Consider the following 23,982-nt stretch of genomic DNA (forward strand, 5'->3'; position numbering starts at 1 on the left):
AAAAGATTTTATGGTTAATATATAGTGAAGGTAAGGACACAATGATATGCGGAATATAGTCTCACCTTCTAGAACACACTTTAAATAGTTTATGAGTCTAGACCTATTTAGTATGGTAATAATTGGTGGCAACTGTGCAGGTTAATTTTGTGAACTCTGATTATTACAAAAAACAACGACAGACACATATTGCACCGTCAAAAGGATAGCTTACTCGAGGTAAAATTAAACTAAAAAAACAATTCCTAAATTCACAGATATATTCTTGTTGCTTCTTTTTGTTGATATTATCCCTTTAATATATAAACAAAAGGCTGATATACACATATTCCTATCTATAAAAAATATATAAATAATGCTTAGACATACCCCCAAAATAATAACCTTGATTTGCAAAATGACATTTTTATGATACGTACAATAACTTGACTAAGAATAAGTCTCAATCAAAGTGTCACGTAAGTTACCAGAGATAGCATCTGGATTAGCATCTTGTAAACGGAAAATACTTTCAATAACACTCAATTCCGGAGCAGTAGTATCTAGACCAGTGACTGCTAAGTAGTCATTAACGACCATACCTGCACCAACAACAGCACTACCACGGTTAACGGTACCGGCAACTAATGGGACTTGTAGTAACGAGGATAGCTCTTCTTGATCTTGGACAGAAGTTTGTGGGTGGACTAAACCACCTTGGTTACTTAACGCACAGTAGGAACCAACCAAAATATTACCTGAGATAGTCTGTCTAAAGACTTCAACACCAAGGACATCACTTATCAATTCTTCTGTTTCTCTGTCAATATCTGGATGCACTAGAGCAACATAATCATTACAGCAGATGACATTACCTAAAGCAGATAATCTTTCTTCGACTCTTTGGATTTTGACAGAATCCGGTAAACTATTTCTTAGATGTTGCAGTTCTTGATCAGTAGTTTGAGTAGGAACCAATAAACCTCTACGATTACCAGCGGTCATCCTACCAATAATACGGGTACCAGCGATAGTTGTATGAGCAATTGGGATGGAATCACCCAATTCAGCTTCAAAAGCAGAATAAAAGTTTTCAGATCCACCCAATGCAACTAAACAATACGTGTTTGTTAATTTGGAGAAGACACCAATCTCATTAGAGTTTTCAAATTGAGTTCTAGTAGCCATATTTTCTTTTACTTATTCCTGTCAAATAGTATCTTTCTGTCTAAGCTGAACTTCTAAAAACTAGAAAACAAGATCTGTCTGAAACTAAACAATAAGCTATAGACATATATAAATGTTTTAATACTCATCTATCCATTATATTAATAATAAAATAATTTTAATAGTAGAGCTCATCTCAAATTTACATAAAATAGTTATACTTTAATTGATTCAATGAAAAGAAAATTTTTTTTTTTTCAAATTTTCAGATATTTTGAAATATTGAAATTTGAACATGTCGTTGATGACGATTACTCTCAATGCGATGACCCAAAGCCTGTAAGAAAAGGCTTTGAGGTAGGAGGTAATGAGTTCAATATGATATCTATTATATTTAATATATTTAATGTCATTAGTCTATGTTATTTTGTAATTCATTCCCTAGATCGGGGAAGGGTATTTTACTGTTAGTTATGAAACCGTTTTATATTTTTGGAAGTGCGTTTGGCGGCATCAATTATGAGTCTCTGTAGAAACAAAAAGGGTTTGACTTCTATTCTATTATATATGCGAAACACTGTTTAAACTTAGCAAATTTATTGTCTTTGTGATTGAATTGTCTCTTTTGTTTGTGAGTTCACATACCATTCCGATTGGGCCTTTGTCGCAATCTGCACATAGTAAATATTTAAGACATTTTGAAATGGACCATTGTTCATCACTGATTTCCACTTCAATCAATTCACCATTGTTATCAACAACCTGTTCCGGTATATCTCTCGAAACACCGACGTTATCGAAATCCCATATGTCATTTACAATCATGAATTTATTGTTATGGGAACCATCTTTTTGTTGCATTAATTTGAATGCTGCATAGATTTCATCGGACATAGAGACAATTTTATCATCGTCAAGGTTTATTATCATAGAATTGCAATCAGTGAAACTGCATCTTAGTTTTGTCATCTTGTTTCTCCTTTTTATTTAAAATTCAACTGGAACGTCAATGAACTCTCACTGCCCAGTGATATATGTCTTTTCTTTTTCTTTTTTAAAATAGACTGATTCTCTGTGTGAACTAAATTACGCTGAAAGAGAGGTGCTGTTCAAATAGTTGACAAGATTGTTTCAATTTATAGCTTCGCAATTCTTATCTTTAACAGGCGTTGTTCTTGCCCTGGCCATTACTTTTCTATAACTTATCACTTTAAGCTTGTCCATGGCATTGATGATGCATCAGAAGTGAGAAGCCTCAGATCTGGGGAACATCGTGAAATGTGATTGTGGACTTGACTTTGAAGAAGTGTCACAAAAGGTGAATTAAGTAATATTTATTTTATTTCATTGTTCATACCTTCAAGATACACCTTTTATATATGTACAAATATATGCTGTGTGGCGAATGAAATATTATATATATGTAAACTAAACAAGGCCAATTATATTTGAATCAAACCTGACAATAACATGCCAAAATCAAATGTCAGTGATATTGTCAATTCTTTAAAAGTATTAAAGTTGAATGATGAGAACGTTGAGAGCAGCAAAAGTAATTATTCTGACAATTTTAAGAGTTTAATAAATGAAAATTACTATCTGCAAATGCAACTGAAGGAGAAAGACTCCGAGTTGATGAAATTACGGAAACATGGTCAAGTTGAACAGCAACGTCACAATGTATACGACTATAAATTAGGTACCACTGATGAGGATAAGTTCTCTAATTTTGGGTCTGATCTAATATCACATTTTTCTGAATCACCAATGAAATGTAAAAGAGGAACGTCAGTAAAGACCGAGACTTCATTAGCCACTACGAATATTACGGAAATTAATAAAGATCATTTATTATTCAAAAATAATGTCATACCTTTTATAGAAAACCTCATTTTGATCCTTAACACTAACTTCATTTTTGAGAAGGAGTGTAATGATTTGAACAATCTGTATAAACAATTCCTTGAGAATACGGCGGAACAAGACAGTCAACTATTAAATAATATCTTGACAAAAATCATATTTTTAACTAGACAATTAGTGGCAATACTAAATAAAGAATTAAAATTTAGTAAAAGAAATAAAAACATCGAGAGCAAGGACACCCATAGAGATCGATCCAAACATCATTATAATCAAATTGATATGAAATATTTACAAGAACAAATTCTTTATAAATTGGATGAATTAGCTAACAAGAAACAAAAATATAGAAAACCTCAATATTCAAAAGAAAGTGAAAAAGGTTTAGAAATAATCCCTATTGGTTATCGAGAACAAAAAAATGAATTAAAACAACAAAAGAGAGATCCAACCCAGTCATCGTCGTCAAGGGAGAAGTGCTCGAGATCTAAAAGAAAGGATTCTTTACAGAATTTCTTATTGGAAGTGCAGAACGAGTACACCTCAAAATCATTCCATTCATAAACCATAGTCTCTTATGTATTCGTCTTAATACATTTAATACACATAAATACACATATGCAAACTCTATTCAGAAACTATCTTATGTATCATCTCATCTCATCGAGAATAAATGCATGTGGCTCAGCCATTTATACCCATTAGATCCATACAAACGCGTCTAAGTTTTTTTTTATATTAAATTCGAAATGTTAAAGAGTATTTTGGCGTCAATATTTTAATTCCATTTACGTTTCTTTCACAATGGTTGAATAAAGGTATTTAGTATTAAAGGACTGAAACACATTGAGGTTGACCATACAGTTGAAACAATTGGATTTGTATTAAAAGCTTTTAATAACGATAAAGAATTGATCGCTTTTTATATATTGCTGGAACACATCACTAAAAAGAAAAACACACGATAATCATGTCAATGTCTTCTGAACGTTCTGATGTTCCAAAATCTGATCGTAAGAGCATTCTATCATTTTTCCAGAATCCTTCAATTGATAGAAAAAAATCTGAGAAACAAATGAGTTCCGAAGAGGTACGTGCCAATGTGATCAATGATGATAAAGGCAAGTCAATGAGTAATGATGTTGAAATTACTACCATCTCTGATTCTGAATCTGAGCAAGAACAGGAAAATCCTTCTGAATCTACAGGGGTCCATAAAAAGGTTAATTTGGTTACTGGATCAAATGAGGTTGACATTATTAAACACATAGATCTGCAAAAGAAAGCTGAGATCGAGACCGATGTAGGCAATGGTAATCAAGTAAAGAAAGAAGAGAAGAGTAAAAACAATGAAGCTAATGATTCATCAAAAGAAGAAAAAGCTAAACAGAAGAGAGAAGCATTGCAAAAAGAAAGGGATGCTAAATTGAAATTAAAAGAAGAAGACAAGAAACAAAAAGAATTACAAAGGAAAAAAGAGAAGTTAGAAAGAGAGAAGAGATTACAAGAAGAGAAGAAAAAGAGAGAAGAAAAAGCTGAAGAAGTTAAACGTAAACGTGAAGAAGTAAGGCTATTGAAGGAAGCTGAAAAGTTAAAAAGAGAAGAAGAACGTCTAGCTGTCAAAAGAAAAAGAGAAGAAGAGAAAAAAGCTAAAGAACGAGCTCAGTCAAGAATTGGTAATTTCTTCAAAAAAGTTAATGACTCTGGTACAATGATTTCGTCGAAAACAGATTATGAGAAACAATTTTTGAAATTTTATGCCACTGAAGGTGTCCATTTATCTACTAGTCCTCAATTATCATCTGATGATCTTAAGGAGAGCATCAAGAAACTTGACTTATTTTTGAATAGCAGACTTGAAGACAATACAGAAGATATCAATCAATGGTTAGATAAAAGAACCAAAAGAAGAGGTTATAAAGTTAAAAACACAGCTGTTAATTTACTACAACAAATGACAACTAAAGAGAAGGGAGATGATGCATTGCAAGCCATGTTATCTTTGGTTCCTACTAAATATATTAAATTTTACGAAAATGTTAGGCCGCCATACATGGGGACATATTCAAAGGACATTATAATCCCAGCAAATAATCCGTTCACTACTGAAGGTACAGGATACAGTTATGATTATGATTCTGATTTAGAATGGGTAAACGAGGAAGATGAAGAAGGTGGTGAAATTGACGATTTAGAGTCTGGCGAAGAAGATGAAGAAGAGGAAGATGATGAAGCTAGCGAGGGCGAATTTGATGAATTCCTTGATTCAGAAGACAAACATGAAACGAAAAAAAAGAAATTTATAGGGCCACTGATCCCCATCGTCCATTTACGTAATGATATCGACAAGTTGGAAGAAGACGATAAGACATATTTTGAACAGCTATCGATTGAATTTTTACTTGATCCAACTGCATATCCAATTGATCCATTGGCGACGCCTAGTATAATTGCAAATATGAACAATAACCAGTACAGCAATACTAGTGAAGCGATTGATAATAACACTAGTCCATTGAAAAGACCATCCACAGCATTAGAAGATGGGGATATAACGGGCACTTCAACGCCTGGAAGTTCACCAGATAAGAAGAAACAAAAACACCTAATTACAGAAACCAAAGCTTTATTAAAGCTGTTTGATAATCTACAAGATAGTACATTTTCTTTGGCAACGGTAACGGAAATTGTTCAAAAACACATTCCAAATTATAATAAACAAATAATTAAAAACACAGTGAAAGAGTATGCAGTCAGAAGCACAGGGAAAGGCGATACTCCACGTAAATGGAGTATAAAAGACATGAGTGCATGGAACGAATTACGTTCTAAATTGGATAAGAAAGAATAAAGAACACCAACAAGAACTAGCCTGTCTTAAACCTCATTTGGTTTTGGATTTCACATAATTTTAAGAAACAGAACAAAACTCAACGAACTCGCACACACACATACCCTTACAAGGCAACTGTAAAAAACGTTGCAGACCTCCCTTATATACTTTAAATAGATTAATATGCATTTCAAATAAGTTACCAATTGACTATATTTACTAATTAAAACAAGTACCATTTGAGGAAATCAATGGGCCATTATTCAGTTTCTTTAACCGAATGTGGGAATTTTAATAGAATTAGTGCTTTAACCCTTTTAGGTGACATCGAAGCATTTGATTAAATATCCTAAAACGGTAAAAGCGTCCGGAATCTTCAAATTTTTTTCATTTTAAGAGGTTCTTGGAGATGAAATTTACGAGATTCGTAATAGTTAAGTATGTGATGATCAATTAAGTTCATTTATGTCAACATTATATCCAGCGTTTACATTGGTATAAACAGTATAGTGGCACAACTGGTTTCTTTTTATTATATATACATCCTGTTTGGACTGAGATAGGTTTAAAAACTCACCAGTGATTCTTACTATCGAGCCACACATATACACATACACATACATAATAGGTCATGTCTAACCCTCCTAGTGTACCAGATGGCAATCAAAACACCCCAAACGGTAATCGTAGAAGAAATGAACAGTCGTCACCAATAGCAAATGGTTCAGATACGCCACCTCAATCTTCACCTGCTCTTTTTTACAATTCCTCATCATCGCAGAGAGATTCTGATACTTTTGGAAGAGATAGTGGTCACAGACCCAATCGTGCTGTAGGAGCAGGAATCGGTTCTTCTCCGTTCAATTATCCATCTTCTTCACAGAACAGTAACCAACAAGGATCTGATAGTTTTGGAACTCAAAGAAGAACAACTGGTAACGTACTGTCCTCTCAAAATACGCCAGGTTATCCTTATATGGACCATAGAAGTGATGCTTCATTAAATCCTGCATCATCGTTGGGTGGCAGTGGTCATCGTGTGATGATGAGAAGAAACGATATTCATGCTTCTGATTTATCTTCTCCAAGAAGAATTGTAGATTTTGATTCCCATTCAAATAGTATTACATCCTCTTCCTCTTCTAGAATATCTTCTGAGGCAAACGAACCTTTAAGAATTATTTGGGGTACAAATGTTAGTATTCAAGAATGTGCTACGAATTTTAGAAATTTCTTAATGTCTTTTCAATATAAATTCCGTAAAGTTTTAGATGGCCAAGATTCATTCATTAACACAACTACAGATGAAGAATTATATTTTGTTAAGCAATTAAATGAAATGCGAGAATTAGGGACGTCAAATTTAAATCTTGATGTTAGAAATTTATTAGCTTTTAAACAAACTGAAGAATTATACTATCAACTATTAAACTATCCTCAGGAAGTCATTTCTATCATGGATCAAACCATAAAGGACTGTATGGTATCATTAGTTGTCGATGCTAACTTGGATTATAATTTGGATGAGATTGAATCTAAATTTTACAAAGTTAGACCATATAATATCGGTACTCAAAAAGGTATGCGTGAACTAAATCCAAACGATATTGATAAATTAGTAAGTTTAAAAGGTTTAATCTTAAGGGCCACTCCTGTAATTCCGGACATGAAAGTTGCATTTTTCAAATGTAATGTCTGTGATCATACAATGGCAGTAGAAATTGACAGAGGTGTCATCCAAGAACCTGCTAGGTGTGAGCGTATAGATTGTAATGAAGCCAATTCATTGTCATTAATTCATAACAGATGCTCCTTTGCCGATAAGCAAGTCATTAAATTACAAGAAACCCCAGACTTAGTTCCAGATGGTCAGACTCCACATTCTATTTCCTTGTGTGTCTATGATGAATTAGTCGATTCCTGTCGTGCAGGTGATAGAATCGAAGTAAGTGGTACATTTAGATCAGTCCCAGTTAGAGTTAACCAAAGACAAAGAGCTTTGAAATCTTTATACAAAACTTACATCGATGTTGTGCATATTAAAAAAGTTTCTGATAAAAGAATGGGTGTAGATACATCTACAATTGAACAAGAATTATTACAAAATAAAATAGATAATAATGAAGTTCAAGAAGTCAGACCAGTTTCTGACGAAGATATTAGAAAAATTAAAGAACTTTCTGAACAAGATGATATTTACGAAATTCTATCTCGCTCAATTGCTCCAAGTATTTATGAATTAGAAGATGTTAAAAAGGGTATTTTATTACAATTATTTGGCGGTGCTAACAAAACTTTCACAAAAGGTGGTCGTTATAGAGGTGATATTAATATTCTTTTATGTGGTGATCCATCTACCTCAAAATCACAGATATTGCAGTATGTTCATAAGATTGCTCCTCGTGGTGTTTACACATCTGGTAAAGGTTCTTCTGCCGTTGGTTTAACAGCATATATTACAAGAGATGTTGACACTAAACAGTTAGTTTTAGAAAGTGGTGCTTTAGTCCTTTCTGATGGTGGTGTTTGCTGTATTGATGAATTCGACAAGATGAGTGACGCCACCAGATCTGTGTTGCATGAAGTTATGGAACAACAGACTATATCTATTGCAAAAGCTGGCATCATTACTACATTAAATGCAAGAACATCTGTTCTGGCAAGTGCTAATCCAATAGGTTCCCGTTATAATCCAAATCTACCAGTTACAGAAAATATAGACTTACCACCCCCATTATTATCAAGATTTGATTTGGTCTACTTGGTCTTAGATAAGGTCGATGAAGGTACTGATAGACAGTTAGCAAAACATTTAACGAGTTTATATTTGGAAGATAGACCTGAAAATGTATCAAAGGGCAATATATTACCTGTCGAACTTTTAACAACATATATCAATTATGCTAAGCAACACATCCATCCTGTGATTTCTGAAGAAGCTAAATCTGAACTAGTAAGATCTTATGTCAACATGAGAAAATTAGGTGACGACTCTAGATCGGATGAGAAACGTATCACTGCCACCACAAGACAATTGGAGAGTATGATTCGTTTAGCGGAAGCACACGCTAAGATGAGATTATCTGAGACGGTTACTTTAGATGACGTCCAAGAAGCCGTCAGATTAATTAAAAGTGCCATTAAGGATTATGCAACGGATCCAAAGACCGGTAAGATTGATATGAATTTGGTCCAAACTGGTAAGTCTGTCATCCAAAGAAAGCTACAAGAAGATTTAGGAAGAGAAATCATTAATATTCTTACTGAAAACCCATCTGACTCGATGACCTTCAATAATCTGATCAAACAATTGAACGAACAATCTCAAGACAGAGTAGATTCAAGTGATATCTCAGAAGCATTATCAAGACTACAACAAGAAGATAAGCTTATCATTCTAGGTGAAGGTGTCAGAAGGTCAATCCGTTTGAATCACAGAGTATGACACTAAAACTGTTAAAATGGAGGAAAAAAAATTTCATTTCTTTGAATGTATATATGAATCAAGAGGCACAATGCCATTCTATGTATATATGTTTATGTATTTATAATATTATATTAATCTGTTCATGGTTTACAATTGCATCACTCTTATATATGTATATATTCTCTATATTAACATCTTATTGTGCACACAGTCTGTTCTCATTGGTCCATTTCCCTTTCTTAAAATCGCGTCATACGACAGCTTAAGAAATTGGATTTTGAGATTTTTTTCAAGATCTTTCTTTGTTACTGTAGTGCTAAAGTTCACTAATTTTTAGACTTCTTTCCTTTAACCATCCAATCAATTCTTGAATTAATGGATTAATGATGATGACTTGTATTGCATATCGATAAGTGCATTACTATCTGAATCAATATACTTATATTGCTGGGTTGCTCAATTTTTCAATTGTTTTACTAAAATTAGGTTGTAATTTTGGTTATCGTATCATCATAATATTAAGGCGATAGACCAAACTTAATAGCTTTAAGAATAATAATGCTCGGTAGACTACAATCAGTTTCAGCAAGTCTGGCTACTAAAACTAATATTTGGACTGCTAAGACCATATACTATGGCAAAGTTGCCGCCGAATTGAGTAAACAAGTATATTTGAAGGAAGGTTTGCAACCTCCAACGGTTGCCCAATTTAAGCAAGTATACTGTGATCTATACAAGAGGGCTTTACAGTTATCTAAAAATCCAAATTCTATCTTTAGCTACTCGCAATGCCTAACTAAGAATAATATAGTTAAATTTGGTGCCATTGGTGTACAAATAGCTGGCTTTTACACTGCTGGTGAAGCTATCGGTAGACGTAAACTAGTTGGTTACAAAAACTACTCAACTAATGTCGAGCATAAACATTAGTATATAAATACAAATTTTAAAAAAAAGAAGATGAGGGAAATGGCAAAATTACATGTTCACATATTCTATGTTTTCTTTTAATCATCATAGTTTTTATTAGATATTCATCCCCCCTCTAACTTATGAAAACCATATTGTAAATTTCAAATTAATATTCCTCAAGTAAATATATCTAATTCACTATATCGTGTATCCAATATATTTCCATGCTTTCCTAATTGTACATAGATTTATTATTTAAAATCAATTAATAAACAAATTATTAAACTTTTTGAAAAATTAAATTAAATTGTATAAGTGTTTATAAGGATTATATGCATGTTATATTTAACTCACTCCTCAGTAGGTTCAATCTTGGAAGTTTCTGAGTTCTCCATAAGTTTTCTTTTTTTAGAGGCTTCAATCATTTCAAACTTACGCTTTTTCTTTTGTTTCTCTATCTTTGGAACAGTACTAATTTGTTTTCGTTCTTTATGTGCTTGACCATTCTTGATTAATTGTTTTTCCTTTTTAGAGATCTTAGCAATCTTCTCCATCCAGGCTGAAACTTCCGCCCCACTTTGCTTCATAACGTTAACTATTGGTTTGACTGCAATGGAATCTTCCTTTGTGTAAAAAGTAACTGCTTTACCTGAACGATTACCTCTACCAGTTCTACCAATTCTATGAACGTAAGCTTGTGCAGTTCTTGGAACATCGTAGTTGATAACTAGATTGACACCTTTGAAATCAATACCACGGGCTAAAACGTCCGTGGTAATTAGACACCATAACTCACCAGTCTTAAATTTTTCAATGATTTTATTTCTCTGGATCGGTGTTCTTTCAGCGTGAATAACATCGACATTCAAGTTATCATACATCAGTTCGTGATATAAAGCTTTTGCTCTCGTAATAGATTCTAAAAAGATAATGACCGGAGGTCTAAATTCACCCTGTTGGACTAATTGTTTGATGGCTATTAGTTTACCTTCTTCGTTACCGCAAAATATTAATTTTTGTTCAATGTTAGCATTAGCAGCTTCCTTATGACCAATAATAACTCTAATAGGATCCATCATAATAGTTTGAGCAATTTCTTCGACATTTGATGGAATTGTAGCAGAAAACATGGCTTTACGTAAACTTGGATCACTACAAGAATTTAAAATGTCATCAGTTTGTTCAACAAAAGTTTTATCAAATAGTTTATCAGCTTCATCAAAAATAAGATGCTTAACAGTTGATAAATCTAACGCTTCATTTTTAACCACATCGATTAGTCTCAATGGAGTCGATATTATTATATCATATTTTTTATCACTTATAACTTTATTCTTAAGTTTAGAACTTAGTGATTTGGATAATAATGCAATTTGTAATGGTCTTTTTTTATCCAAATATAACCTGTTTGCCAACTTGGTACACTCTAAAAATATTTGATCCGCCAGTTCTTTAGTTGGTGATATTATCAAACCTTTCAAACCAATTTCTTCTTTCTGTTCTATTACTTGTTGTAGCAAGGGGATTAAAAATGCCAGTGTTTTACCAGAACCAGTTGGAGCACAGGCTAACATATCACGAGTATGTAAAGCCAATGGAATACATTCTGATTGAACAGGAGTTGGTTCAGTAAAATGATTCTCTAATAGATTTCTTAATAAACGTTTATCAAATGAAAAACGAGAGATTAAATCTTCAAAGGAACCAATTGGAAGTGGTACGTCTGAACCTGTAATATTACCTTTATACGACTTACGTAAAGCAAGCGCTTCCTCTTTGGTTGTGATTTTCAAAGTTTCATCAAAGTTCAATTCAGTCTCAGTTACAACCTTCTTCTCATCTTCATCTGCATCCTTAGAGTTTTCCAGCTTTTCCTTCTCGACTTTATTAATGATTCTCTTATTACGGAAAAAATCAAGCTCTCTATTGATCGTATGCTCTTCTCTACTTTTATCCATAGTTTGCTCATTCTTCACCATACTGTAATCAACAGAAACACCATTTTTCTTAGTTGCTTTCTTATTAACATTTGCACCTCTTGTTAAAACTCTAAAAATATCCATTTTGCGATGTGCTGTTTTGCAAATTATTGTCCAGGGTTTCCTATTCTTAGAATGGCTTATCTCTAGCAAAATTTACTATTCTATAAACTTTTAAGCGTATTGAACTTTGAGTATAGCCTGTACCACAATAACTCAATTAATTATGTATTAAAGTTACTTTTATAAAATAAACACCATCTCATCTCATCTCATCTCATCTCATCGCAATATAAAATTTTTACAAATTTTTTTTTCACTTTTACAGTATCAGCATATAAGGCTCGCTATATAAAGTGTATATGGTAAAGAACATATAATAAGGATCGATTAAATATATTACAATTCAGTTATTGTTTATAAATATTATGAAATCTGTGTACTTCATGATGATACATATATGTACTTGTTATAAAACAAAACGGTAATAAATGATAAGGATGCTAGTAAGTGGAATCGTTGATTGCTAATCAATGAAATTATGATTAATGTGTCTCTTTTTAATTTGTGACTGTAAGTTCCTTGATTCTTTGATGCAATTCTGCAACTCTTTCAGCTGTATCCATGAATAGTTTGAACTCTTCTGTGACAGTGGAGACTAGTGAGTTCAATCCACTCTTCATTACATATATACCATTAATATCGGAAGAGCTGATACCCGAGTGGGCAGAGCCATTAGTACCAAACAAATCATTATTCAAACCACTTATTGTACTTTCAATATCATTCAAAACTCTCACGTAATCGTCTAATTTTGTTTCGAATGTGTGCATTTTTTGTTGAAAGAATTTTTCCAATTCAATTGAAGATATCTTACTATCAGGTGTCAACATTTGTTGAAACAACACGGCAAACTGTTGTGTAAAAATTACATTTTGATTTGTAGCTTCTTTTATTGACGCAATTTTTCGTAGATCTTCAGATAATAATTGCTTAGTCATAGATTGAGTCTTTGTTAAAAATTTCAGATCTCTTGGAACAGAAGTAATCAACTCTAGATGAGCATCTGCATCCGCCTTTAAATGTTGTGATATTTGGACTTGTCTCTGTATATATTGATCAAGGTTTTCAATTTCTTGACGTAATTGAGGTGGTAGATCAGAAATTTTCGTCATTGGTGTAATTGCTAGCTGCGAGATGGCATAAAAGCTCGACTGCTGCTGCTGCTGTTGTTGTTGCCCACCAAACAAACCTCCCGACATAATGTTATTTGATGCTGTATTACCAAATAAACTATTATTAGCTCCACCAAATGGCGCAGTACTTTGCTGAGTGTTCAAACCACCAAATGCAGGCTTAGAACCGAATAAACCACCCGACGTAGCTGGTGCTTGGGAACTAGTGTTCCCAAATAAGCCACCGGAGGCTGTAGTTCCTGTATTCATTGAATTGCCAAACAGACCCCCAGATGCTGGTTTAGAGCCAAAGAGACCACCAGTTGTTGGAGCAGCAGTAGATGTATTACTGCCAAACAGGCCACCAGAAGCTGGCTTAGAGCTGAATAACCCACCTGTAGCAGCTCCTGGTGCTTGATTATTATTTTGTTGTCCGAAGAGATTGCCAGTAGTTGTACCAGCAGCAGGTTTGGCACCAAATAGACCACCACCAGCTACAGTTGAACCAGAATTGCCTCCAAATAATCCACCGCTGGGAGTGCTACCTGCCGGCTTAGCACCAAATAGGCCACCGGTTGCAGCTCCTGGAGCTTGATTAGCGTTCTGTTGTCCAAATAGTCCTCCGGTTGCGGCACCTGGGGTTTGATTAGCGTGTTGTTGTCCAAAGAGACCGCCAGTAGTCGAACCTGCTGCTTGATTAGTATTCTGTTGTCCAAATAGACCGCCAGTAGTCGAACCTGGTGCCTGATTAGTATTTTGTTGTCCAAATAGACCTCCGGTTGCAGCTCCTGGAGCTTGATTAGCGTTCTGTTGTCCAAATAGCCCACCAGTGGCAGAGCCAGTGCTATTTGATTTATTAAAATTAAACATTTAAATTTCTTGCTATGAATTCGGATTAAACCTTATAAGTATATCACAGTTATCAATTATAAAATCTACAGAAATCAATACAATTGAGTTACGTTTCTTTATATTTCACACCTTTTTATTTGTAAAATGTTGCTTACGTTGAAAACCTAACTAACCGTTCACTATGAAAAAGGAAAATTCTTGAACTTTCGTGACGTATCGAATATCTATAAATCTTCACAATCAACTGAAGACAGCAGAACCCAGTAGCTATTTGTAAAAGTAGATCAAAATCAAGTAATCAATCGTTATTCCAATTATTTATGTATGTATCTTTATATGTATATATCTACAAAATTTTTTTGGATATTTCTCTCGAAAGCTTAAAAAGATGAGCTTCAGAAGAAAAGAGCTTTATTTACCCGAATACCATAACATCTGTTGTGCAACTGCAGATTTAAGAAGCATTGTTCTTTAAGATACAAAGGGCTACTTCTATAAGAAGGATAGATTACCTCTAGGATATAAGAGCAAAGGCAATGCTATTCTGAGTTTTTTCTAACGATTATAAAACTAGTTAAACTAGTAAAGCAGTGATGGGGATTCCGAAGTTTTTTCGTTATATCTCTGAGAGATGGCCAATGATACTACAACAGGTGGAACCTGATAAAACTCCGGGGTTTGACTATCTGTATTTGGACATGAACTCTATATTTCATATGGCTACACATAGTAATGATGTCAGTGACGATGTGGGAAAAGGGACGACCGATGAGGTGATATATTCCAGAATCTTTACGTACATCGACCATATCTTCCTGATGATAAAACCAACCACAATAATATACATGGCGATTGACGGTGTTGCTCCCAGGGCTAAGATGAATCAGCAACGTTCTCGTAGAATTCGTACGGCTATGGATGCTGAGAAAGCTATTGATGCTATGAAGAATGCAATCGGTGAAGAAAATTGGGATTCTAGTATGGAACCCTTTGATAAGAACTCAATTACTCCAGGGACAGAGTTTATGGCCCAACTTACAATCAATTTAAAGTATTTTATTCACGAGAAAAAGACTAATGATTCCAATTGGAGAGATGTGCAGGTGATATTTTCTGGTCATGAAGTACCAGGTGAAGGTGAACATAAAATCATGGATTATATAAGGAAATTAAAATCCCAGCGTGATTACGACCCAAACTCAAGACACTGTATATATGGCTCTGATGCCGATCTGATTATTTTAGGTTTATCAACCCATATTCCACACTTGGCAGTTTTAAGAGAGGAGATGATATTTGGAAGAAAAAAAGACATAAGAGCTGGTTTGGAAGCCCAAAACTTTTTGCTTTTACATATGTCAATATTGAGAGAATATCTTGAATTAGAATTTGAAGATTTAAAAACTAAATTGAGTTTCAAGTATGATTTTGAAAGAATTATTGACGATTTTGTCCTCATATTATTTGTTATCGGTAACGACTTCTTACCAAATTTACCAGATTTACATCTAAATAAAGGTGCATTCCCCGTGATATTAGAAACCTTCAAAAAAGCACTGATGAGCCTTGACAGTTATATTAATTTTAACGGTACAATAAATTTAGAAAGACTAGGAGTTTGGTTGGATTACTTATCACATTTTGAATTCATGAATTTTAAACAAAAAGTTTTTACTGTTCAATGGTTCAATGAACAATTGAATAAAATACCAACTATTAATAAAAATGTTAATGATCAAAATGATTTACAAAAGAAACTTAACCTGATAAATTCAATGTTACATTGGGTGACAAAAATGGATACCGAAATTCTGAGTCCTTCCTCATTTGCTATTAATAGAGAACAGATAAAAGACATATATCATTTTTTTAACAAACTATCTGAAGGATATGGTTTTGAAATTAGTAAGGATCAATCAGAAAATTATATTATCTCTAAGACTCAAAATGCTAATGATGTTAATTATATTAAGAGTTCTTTAACGGAACTGCTAATTTGTTATGAAGATTTAATAAAAGATCAGAATAAAACAAAAAGTAATGTCCAGGATATTTACAATGAAGATAAATTTAAAAGTTGGAAACAGAACTACTATAAATCTAAACTTGAGTTCTCAGAGACTTCTTATGGTGAAGATTTACGAAATTTAACTGCAAATTATGTCGAGGGGCTACAATGGGTTCTGGACTATTATTATAAGGAATGTCCTTCCTGGAGTTGGTATTACAAATACCATTATGCGCCCAGGATATCTGATTTAAGAGATGGTTTAAAACAAAGGATAGTCTTTGATCAGGATGAGCCATTTACGCCATTTCAACAATTAATGGCTGTTCTACCAAGTAGATCTAGTAAATTAATCCCATCTATTTTTAGACCTCTAATGTTGGATCCTAGTTCTCCTATTATTGATTTTTATCCAACTACAGTCAAATTTGATAAAAATGGGAAAGCTGCAGACTGGGAAGCCGTTGTTTTAATAAGTTTTGTTGACCAAGATAGATTAATTAATGCAATGAAGCCTTTCTTAAATCTATTAACTCCGGAGGAAGCATCGAGAAACGCTCATGGATCAAACATAATGTTTTTTTATGATTCAAAGAACAACAGCACTTACCAAACATCACTGAAAGGTGCATTCAAGGATATAATAAATGATAAATGCATTGAGCTTGAATTTACAATCGATGTTCCAGAAGAAGTAAAATATGGTTTTTTGAAGGGAACTTTGGAGAAGTCAAACATGCGTCCCAAATTTCCATCCCTTTACTATTTAAAGTTTACCAATAAACTCCTTAATTGTGGTTGTTTAATATTTGAGAGCCCTACTCAACAATCATCCATGAGCATTAATATACCTAACAGACAAATGTCCGAAAAGGCTTTACAAAAATTTATTTTGATGAATCTAGGAAAGGTCGCTTTTACAAGTTGGCCATATTTAGAGTTGTCACGAGTAACTTCTTTTATTACAGATGAGTATGAGTATACCCAAATTGGAAGAGATGATAATGATAAAAAAAAAGGAATGGGATATATTTCTAGAAAATTAACTACTAAAGAAAAAGCAGATTTTCATAAGTTAAAGACCTCTATTATCAGAAAGTTGCAAAAAACTTCTGCAGTAATATTGCAGTCAATAACAGTTTTGGTTAAAGTTCAATGCTTCGAAAGGTTAGAAAAAAACATAAATGGCTCCTTTAAAAAAATATTCAAAAATAATTTTGAATATCATCCACTGCAAGTTGTTATATTTAATGGAAATACCAAGTTACTAAAAGAATTTAATTATACGCAAGGCCCATCCTTGTCATTCGAAGAACAATTTCCAAAGGATACTTTTATCGTATGTTTGGGAAAAGAAAATTATGGTAACTATGGTCAAATTGTTGATAATTTAAATGGTAAGAAATTACATATCAAGTGCAGTCATAATATTTCACCAGATGATTACATTAACTTGGCCAAACAATTGAAATTAAAATCAATGGATGACGTTAAGTATTATCCTACTCACAAAGTCTGTAAATTATTAAAAATCTCTCCATTGTTTTTAGCCAATATAACATCAAGATTTGTCGTCATAGATGCTAAAGATAACGCTATAAATATTGCTATTCCTATGAGATTTAAAAACATTGACAAAAAAATTATGGGGTATACCTACAAAAATAATAATTTATGGATGTATTCCGAGAAAGCAATTAATCTTTTACTAAAGTTTAAAAAAAAGTTTCCTGCTTTATTCCAAAGGCTTTCCAATACCAAAGATAGATTTATAAGAATAAAAAATATATTTCCGGATGTTTCAGCAGATGATCTCATTACAGTATTAAAAGATGTAAAGAAGTGGATAAACGAAGAAACAGTATCATTTATAAAAGTCTCTAATTCATGCCATATGTTGAATGATGAATCAGTACAATGTATAGAAGAATACCAAAAAAGCAGATCCAATGAACTAATAGATACTAATAAATCTGATTTGATAACTAATGCAAAATTTATAAAAAGACCAGAAACCTTTACGAATAATCTAATTTCACAAACTTTCAATTTAGGTGATAGAATATTATTTGTCCAGTCGTATGGTAAAGTTCCATTTGCAAGTAAAGGTACGGTTATCGGACTAGATACTCTTAATAATAGACCATTAATTCGTGTTATATGTGATAGTGAGATTACGTCTGCAACTAATTATGGGGGTATTCTCCAAACTCAGCGAATCGTAACTTCGGATGCATCTGATATCTTAAACCTATCAAATAAACAATTTGGATGGTTTCAAAAAAAGGAAAACACAGATAGAAGGGATCTCAAAAATAAAAGTACAACTTCAGCTGCAGATAAAGAGAGAGTATCAGTTAGGAACATACAAAATCAGCATAAAAAAGTTCAACTGCAGCACAAAGAGATCAGCAAAAACAGGGAAGTAATAGAAATCACAAATGAATTAACTCAAGCTGACATTCCAGTTCCTTTGTACCAAAGTGCTATATCCAAACCCTTTGAATTCAAAACATTTGATAGCTAGATGGATTAACAAATTCAACTCACGAAATATAAAATTTTATCAAGATATAATAAAACCCAAACCCAGCCACTTAGTTTATTAACAAATCATCGTTTGTATTTCTATAGACTGTTTAACTAATCTAGGGCTAATCAAGTAGGGGTACTATGATTTTTAGGCTGTTCAAAGTTGATTCAAAATATGGGAATATTTTTTTGTTAACCTAATTTTATTAATAACGCTAAGTTTTCAATCCTATAAATATCTATATAATTAGAAAGTATAACTTTATAGAAGGTAAATAATTTAATTAATGATGTGATGAAAAAAAAAAAATTCTTTAAATGAAGATATTGTATGCAAAGCAATTCTAAAAATGACTTTAATTTATAAATTAAGCCCATTTCCCTATCAATGCCATCAATGCACAACCACAGCACATACATACATACGCAAGGAGCATCTTTTTAAATCCATTTTCACCTTGGAATTGTTTTGAAAATAAGAATTCGTGAGCCATCAATTCCACAAGACCTGTGTATATTAAAATACCTGCTGAAAGAGAATCGAATATACCACTTGAAATCAAAGCGTTTCTAGAACCCGGAAAGTAAGAATATCTGACACCAATGCCAATAGCAATAGCAATTGGAGTTGCAACAGTAAAACCTAGTGCTAATAACCATGGTGTGTATGTGTTCCTGACACCCCAGTTCTGCTCTGCAATTCTAGAACCTAAACCCAACCCTTCAAACATCTGATGAAAAATAATGACTACGAATAACGTTTTAAATTCGTCTCCAGAAACAGCTAAAGATAAACCAACGAATATTGAATGGAAGATGACACCAAATTCTAAAATTAATAAAGACACTATTTGTGATGAATATGATTCTTTTCCAGTTTCTTCTAATGCACTGTTCATTTGTTCGATATCTTGATGATGTTCTGCATGAGAATAATGATTAGCACCAATAATCGGATTGAAATCTATACGATCTTCTGATGCAGTAGTCAATTGTGTATTTGTGACTTCCAATTCATTAACATCATCAACTTTATCAAATCCTTCATCGCTAGAAGATATTTCATCGTGCATATGTACGACTTTATTGGGAGTAACACCGGCAACATTTTTTTCCATGAGATGATGAGTGACAATTTCTACCAAAAATAATGTAAATAATGACATTAAACAAATACCGAAAGCCCAAGGATACTCTGCAAAAGTACCTCCCAGACAATCATTTCCTAATTCATCTGTAGCAGGTTCTAACAAATGAATAAATGCTGTAGCAGTAATGACACCTGAACCAAAAAATTTGGCAATGAAAAAACACCAATTGGGTAAACGAATTACAGAATATTTTGAAGAAAGAATAGGGAAAAAACTACCTAGACCTGAACTAATAAGGACCATAAATACAGCTAAAATTCTTAAATTATCACTTTGACCATCATAGTCACTTTCAATATCACATATCGGGAGTTCCGAATTACTGACATCGTAACTGACAGCATGTTTTATGACTGATAAATAAACCATTTTCGTAATATATAGATATCTGTGTGTCCGTTATTGAGAACTTTTAGATGTTGTTAATCTTTTTGGTTGAAAATTATTAACGATAATTTAAAGCTAAGATAAGACATTAAATAGTTTTTAAATCCACTTTATGCCATGTCTTTTTATATATAAAATAGTTTCATTCCAATCCAACTACTTAACCAATTATTTTTCTGATAACCATTATATTCATAAAAAATACAAAATACTTCAAGATTGCAAAACTATAGTTCTGGTTGGATACTAACCTTACAAATATTGCGATAGTCCTATAAAATAACCTTTACGGTTATTGATTACTGACATAACTTTATCATAGTAATGGTCATTGACATCGCTATTTTTTGAAACTTAAAGATGTAGACATCCATACACCACATATAAACACATGACTTGAATGATCCCACAAATCAAAAAGTATCTTAAAGGTTATATAACAGAACAACTTTGAAAGTTTTATTATCGCATGAACAGTTAGTTGACAACTGATTGGAATTATCAAGATATTTTGACAAGAATACTGTTATATCAAGACCCAGCTAATTTATTATTCGGTTGATTTTAATTGTTAAGAAGAAAAAAGAAAGGGCACCAAGGTTGAAATTGGTTGCTAATGTATCTACTTTATTATCATGTTTTTCTTTTGTTGAAGATTCTAGATAAATGTATCTAAGGGTTCTAAATATATTATTTCGTGTAATGTTTGAATGTTATTAAAGTTAATAGAATATATATGTGTATATAATATTGCTTTTATTGTTGAGAATTTTTAATTTCGTCATAAAATCGATAGTACATGTTACTATCGAAACTTGAAAAATTATTGTCAAGATCTAGAAATACTTTTGCAATTTCACAACTTTTATAATAATAATTCACGTATGTATTACTGTATGGATCAACAACATCTCTTAATAATGATGATTGTATTCGGACGGATGAATTTTGTGCATTGGCAACATTCTTAAATGAACTTGTAATTGATGGAATTTCATCTTTGTTGGCAGTATTAGAAGGTCCAGATAATGGTTGGTTTGAATTTATATTATTACTGCCTATGTGACCATCTTGTGACATTGGAAATAAGTTCTTAAACATTTCATATGCAGCTAAAGTAAAACCGAATTGTGGTGAACTTCTTAGCACTCGTGCACCTCCACCTTTGAAGAAACTTTTAAAACTTTCTTCTCTTAGAATGGTTTGTGCTGCATGAAATATGCCATTGTATTTAGTTTCACCCTTACGTGGATCCATTTGTAATCTTGTTTTTATGACATCAAATGGTGTGGTCAGAAATGCAGCTGGCATACCTGCTAAAGCACCAGCCAGTAGTAGTTCCCATGTTTTCAAACTGTGTTTTTTAGTTTTATCACAAGGATCAAAATTAAAAATATCTTTTTTAATATGAGAATATGTTGGGAAATAAACTGCTGAGAATGGAACATCTCTTGATAAACATGCAACAACACCTTTATATAAACCCGTCACCCTGAGCTGTCTAACTATAGATATAGCTGTGATATCTTTTGCTGCTGTAGTTGCGTACTCTGATTTAACTTGCAATCGAATTTTCACGATCTCTAAAGGGTTAGTAAAAATAACTTGGCACATACCTGCGGTGGCACCAGAAAGTATTTCATTATTTATATGTATTTTACCAGTTCTACTATCTGTTAATTTATTTCTCATGAAATCATTCACTGTCAATTTAATGGCTTTTTCAGGTGCTACACCAACAAGTTGAGGACCAATACCAGAATATAAACCTTTAAAACCTTCACGAGAAATAATTTTGGTAAAACAATTAAAATAACTAGTATACCGTGATACTGCTCTTTGTGCTTGCATCCTAGTTTTTACCATATCAATAGGATAAACAATTGTTGCTCCAATACAACCGGCGATAGAGCCCAAACCAAAATTATATAAGGAATCAAAGATTGGAAAAAAATAGTAAGTAGAATATAACGAATTTTGTTGTAACCGTTTAATTTCCATGGAATGAACTAAATTGTTTAAATAATTAGGATTGATAATTTTCATGAAATCCTCAATGGTCAAATAGTTTCCCTTTGTAGCATTTTGACCAATATTACCTGAAGAATAGAACTGTAAAACAAATTCAAGAAAGCCGTTGTTTCCTCTATCGTCTTTATCACAATATATATCTTCTTCATCATCAACTGCATTAGCCATGTCTTGATAATAGGCGTTAAAAATTTCTAACTGTCTTTTTGATATATTATTACCATGTGAATATTCGTTACTAATGAAATCATCAATATGTGAATCTTTGTGATGATGTTTAATTTCACCTTTAGTCTTCTTTTTATTTTTCTGTTTTGCATTAGCTACTACAGAAAATAAAATATTTATTTGTGAAGGTGAAAATTGAATAATATTGTTAACTTTGTTATATTTACAATTTAAAATTTCATTTAAAACCTGTTTTGAAATCTCATGTTCCCTTAAAGCTGAATCGGATAAATCATTTACCGTCACATATTTAACCAATGCCTGGTTCAGCAAGTCAAAATGTTGAAATAAGTAAAAAATATCTTTTATGACATTATATGTGATATGATTGTTATCTGAAGATATCAATGAATTATTTGTGAAATTTAATGAATCAAAAACATCTTGAGAAATTCTATGAGCAAAAAATAGTTTTAATAAATAGACCAATTGATTTTTATTAATCGTTAAAGTATTATTAAATCTTTTATCTGCATGTGATAATTTTTCAAAACCTAATCGTAATTTCTCATTTTTTAAATCGTTTTGCATCATTGTAATCATTGAATTTAATGAAATATAAGGTAAAACATCATTCATTGGCAAACCTAATCTCTTACCATCACAGTAGTATTCATAATACTTCAAAAATGGTAAATTGTTCCAATCTAGCACTAACTTGTTTCTTCTGATAAAGTCAATGTGAGCATCCTTGTCGCTATTTCTTAAAACTTGATCTTGAAGAAAATTCAATACATGTTTCAATTGATTAAAATTAATTAATAAGTTATCAAAACTTAAAGATTTATCACCATAATTTATAGCATTCATTTTAATACCTTCTCTTTCTAGAAATGCTTTATCGAATTTCTTAAAAAATTCAAAGAGTAATATATATTGATAATTATCGAATGCCAATAAATTATTAAAGTGAAACCAATCATTTATAGTCAAATAACCTTTATTATCTGTGTCCAAAGCAAAAAAAATACATCCAAATGTAGCATTCGGAATAATATTCAAATTAAATGAATGATCTGTAAATGCAGAATGCAATGACTGAGAGCTAGTAATCAAATGTATGAAGTCATTATAAGTTAATATAAGATCCCCAGTCTTCTCTTGAAATTGGTCGGCGTCGGTAAGTTCATATTCATATGGAGGTAAGCGTTTTTGATCTTCATCAATTACGTGTGCAAACCTCTTGAATATCTCTACTTGTCTTGCCCGTTTTGAACTCATTGAGTTAATCAATTCCATGACAATATGCTAATGTGTTATAATTTTGTATAATTATACCAGATCAATAAATAAATAACTATAGGTGAGTCCCAAATATATGGTGGTGGTGGTTATCGAAATAAGAAATCAAACTTTTGTTTCAAATGAACTAACGATATCGTAATCCTCTTCTTCCATAACAACAGCGGCCAAAATTAATCAAAATCTTTCTCTTCAATAGCTGGCTAAACTTCTGCT

General features: G+C 32.4%; 11 protein-coding genes across 11 annotated transcripts; 5 read left to right on the forward strand and 6 right to left on the reverse strand.

The window, feature by feature from the left end:
• Positions 1–429: 429 nt before the first annotated feature.
• TIF6 (translation initiation factor 6) lies at positions 430–1,167 on the reverse strand (the record flags this gene model as incomplete). The annotated part of the gene is made up of 1 exon (XM_003685115.1): positions 430–1,167. The coding sequence occupies one exon, from the start codon at positions 1,165–1,167 to the stop codon at positions 430–432; it is 738 nt and encodes a 245-aa protein (XP_003685163.1).
• Positions 1,168–1,707: 540 nt separating this feature from the next.
• On the reverse strand, positions 1,708–2,115 carry DSS4 (guanine nucleotide exchange factor DSS4; the record flags this gene model as incomplete). The annotated part of the gene is made up of 1 exon (XM_003685116.1): positions 1,708–2,115. One exon carries the CDS (start codon positions 2,113–2,115, stop codon positions 1,708–1,710), a length of 408 nt encoding a protein of 135 aa, XP_003685164.1.
• Positions 2,116–2,616: 501 nt separating this feature from the next.
• On the forward strand, positions 2,617–3,573 carry TPHA0D00880 (uncharacterized protein; the record flags this gene model as incomplete). The annotated part of the gene is made up of 1 exon (XM_003685117.1): positions 2,617–3,573. One exon carries the CDS (start codon positions 2,617–2,619, stop codon positions 3,571–3,573), a length of 957 nt encoding a protein of 318 aa, XP_003685165.1.
• Positions 3,574–3,979: 406 nt separating this feature from the next.
• On the forward strand, positions 3,980–5,860 carry RLF2 (Rlf2p; the record flags this gene model as incomplete). Its single annotated transcript, XM_003685118.1, has 1 exon — positions 3,980–5,860. The coding sequence occupies one exon, from the start codon at positions 3,980–3,982 to the stop codon at positions 5,858–5,860; it is 1,881 nt and encodes a 626-aa protein (XP_003685166.1).
• A 613-nt stretch (positions 5,861–6,473) lies between these two features.
• MCM4 (MCM DNA helicase complex subunit MCM4) lies at positions 6,474–9,287 on the forward strand (the record flags this gene model as incomplete). Its single annotated transcript, XM_003685119.1, has 1 exon — positions 6,474–9,287. One exon carries the CDS (start codon positions 6,474–6,476, stop codon positions 9,285–9,287), a length of 2,814 nt encoding a protein of 937 aa, XP_003685167.1.
• A 540-nt stretch (positions 9,288–9,827) lies between these two features.
• On the forward strand, positions 9,828–10,199 carry ATP20 (F1F0 ATP synthase subunit g; the record flags this gene model as incomplete). The annotated part of the gene is made up of 1 exon (XM_003685120.1): positions 9,828–10,199. One exon carries the CDS (start codon positions 9,828–9,830, stop codon positions 10,197–10,199), a length of 372 nt encoding a protein of 123 aa, XP_003685168.1.
• Positions 10,200–10,531: 332 nt separating this feature from the next.
• On the reverse strand, positions 10,532–12,244 carry ROK1 (RNA-dependent ATPase ROK1; the record flags this gene model as incomplete). The annotated part of the gene is made up of 1 exon (XM_003685121.1): positions 10,532–12,244. One exon carries the CDS (start codon positions 12,242–12,244, stop codon positions 10,532–10,534), a length of 1,713 nt encoding a protein of 570 aa, XP_003685169.1.
• Positions 12,245–12,720: 476 nt separating this feature from the next.
• On the reverse strand, positions 12,721–14,205 carry NUP49 (FG-nucleoporin NUP49; the record flags this gene model as incomplete). The annotated part of the gene is made up of 1 exon (XM_003685122.1): positions 12,721–14,205. One exon carries the CDS (start codon positions 14,203–14,205, stop codon positions 12,721–12,723), a length of 1,485 nt encoding a protein of 494 aa, XP_003685170.1.
• Positions 14,206–14,780: 575 nt separating this feature from the next.
• TPHA0D00960 (uncharacterized protein) lies at positions 14,781–18,722 on the forward strand (the record flags this gene model as incomplete). Its single annotated transcript, XM_003685123.1, has 1 exon — positions 14,781–18,722. The coding sequence occupies one exon, from the start codon at positions 14,781–14,783 to the stop codon at positions 18,720–18,722; it is 3,942 nt and encodes a 1,313-aa protein (XP_003685171.1).
• A 373-nt stretch (positions 18,723–19,095) lies between these two features.
• Positions 19,096–20,247, reverse strand: TPHA0D00970 (uncharacterized protein; the record flags this gene model as incomplete). The annotated part of the gene is made up of 1 exon (XM_003685124.1): positions 19,096–20,247. The coding sequence occupies one exon, from the start codon at positions 20,245–20,247 to the stop codon at positions 19,096–19,098; it is 1,152 nt and encodes a 383-aa protein (XP_003685172.1).
• A 774-nt stretch (positions 20,248–21,021) lies between these two features.
• On the reverse strand, positions 21,022–23,763 carry AGC1 (citrin; the record flags this gene model as incomplete). The annotated part of the gene is made up of 1 exon (XM_003685125.1): positions 21,022–23,763. The coding sequence occupies one exon, from the start codon at positions 23,761–23,763 to the stop codon at positions 21,022–21,024; it is 2,742 nt and encodes a 913-aa protein (XP_003685173.1).
• Positions 23,764–23,982: the final 219 nt, after the last annotated feature.

Source organism: Tetrapisispora phaffii, chromosome 4 (assembly GCF_000236905.1).
Source record: "Tetrapisispora phaffii CBS 4417 chromosome 4, complete genome".
In the NCBI taxonomy this organism is placed as follows: Eukaryota; Fungi; Ascomycota; class Saccharomycetes; order Saccharomycetales; family Saccharomycetaceae; genus Tetrapisispora; species Tetrapisispora phaffii.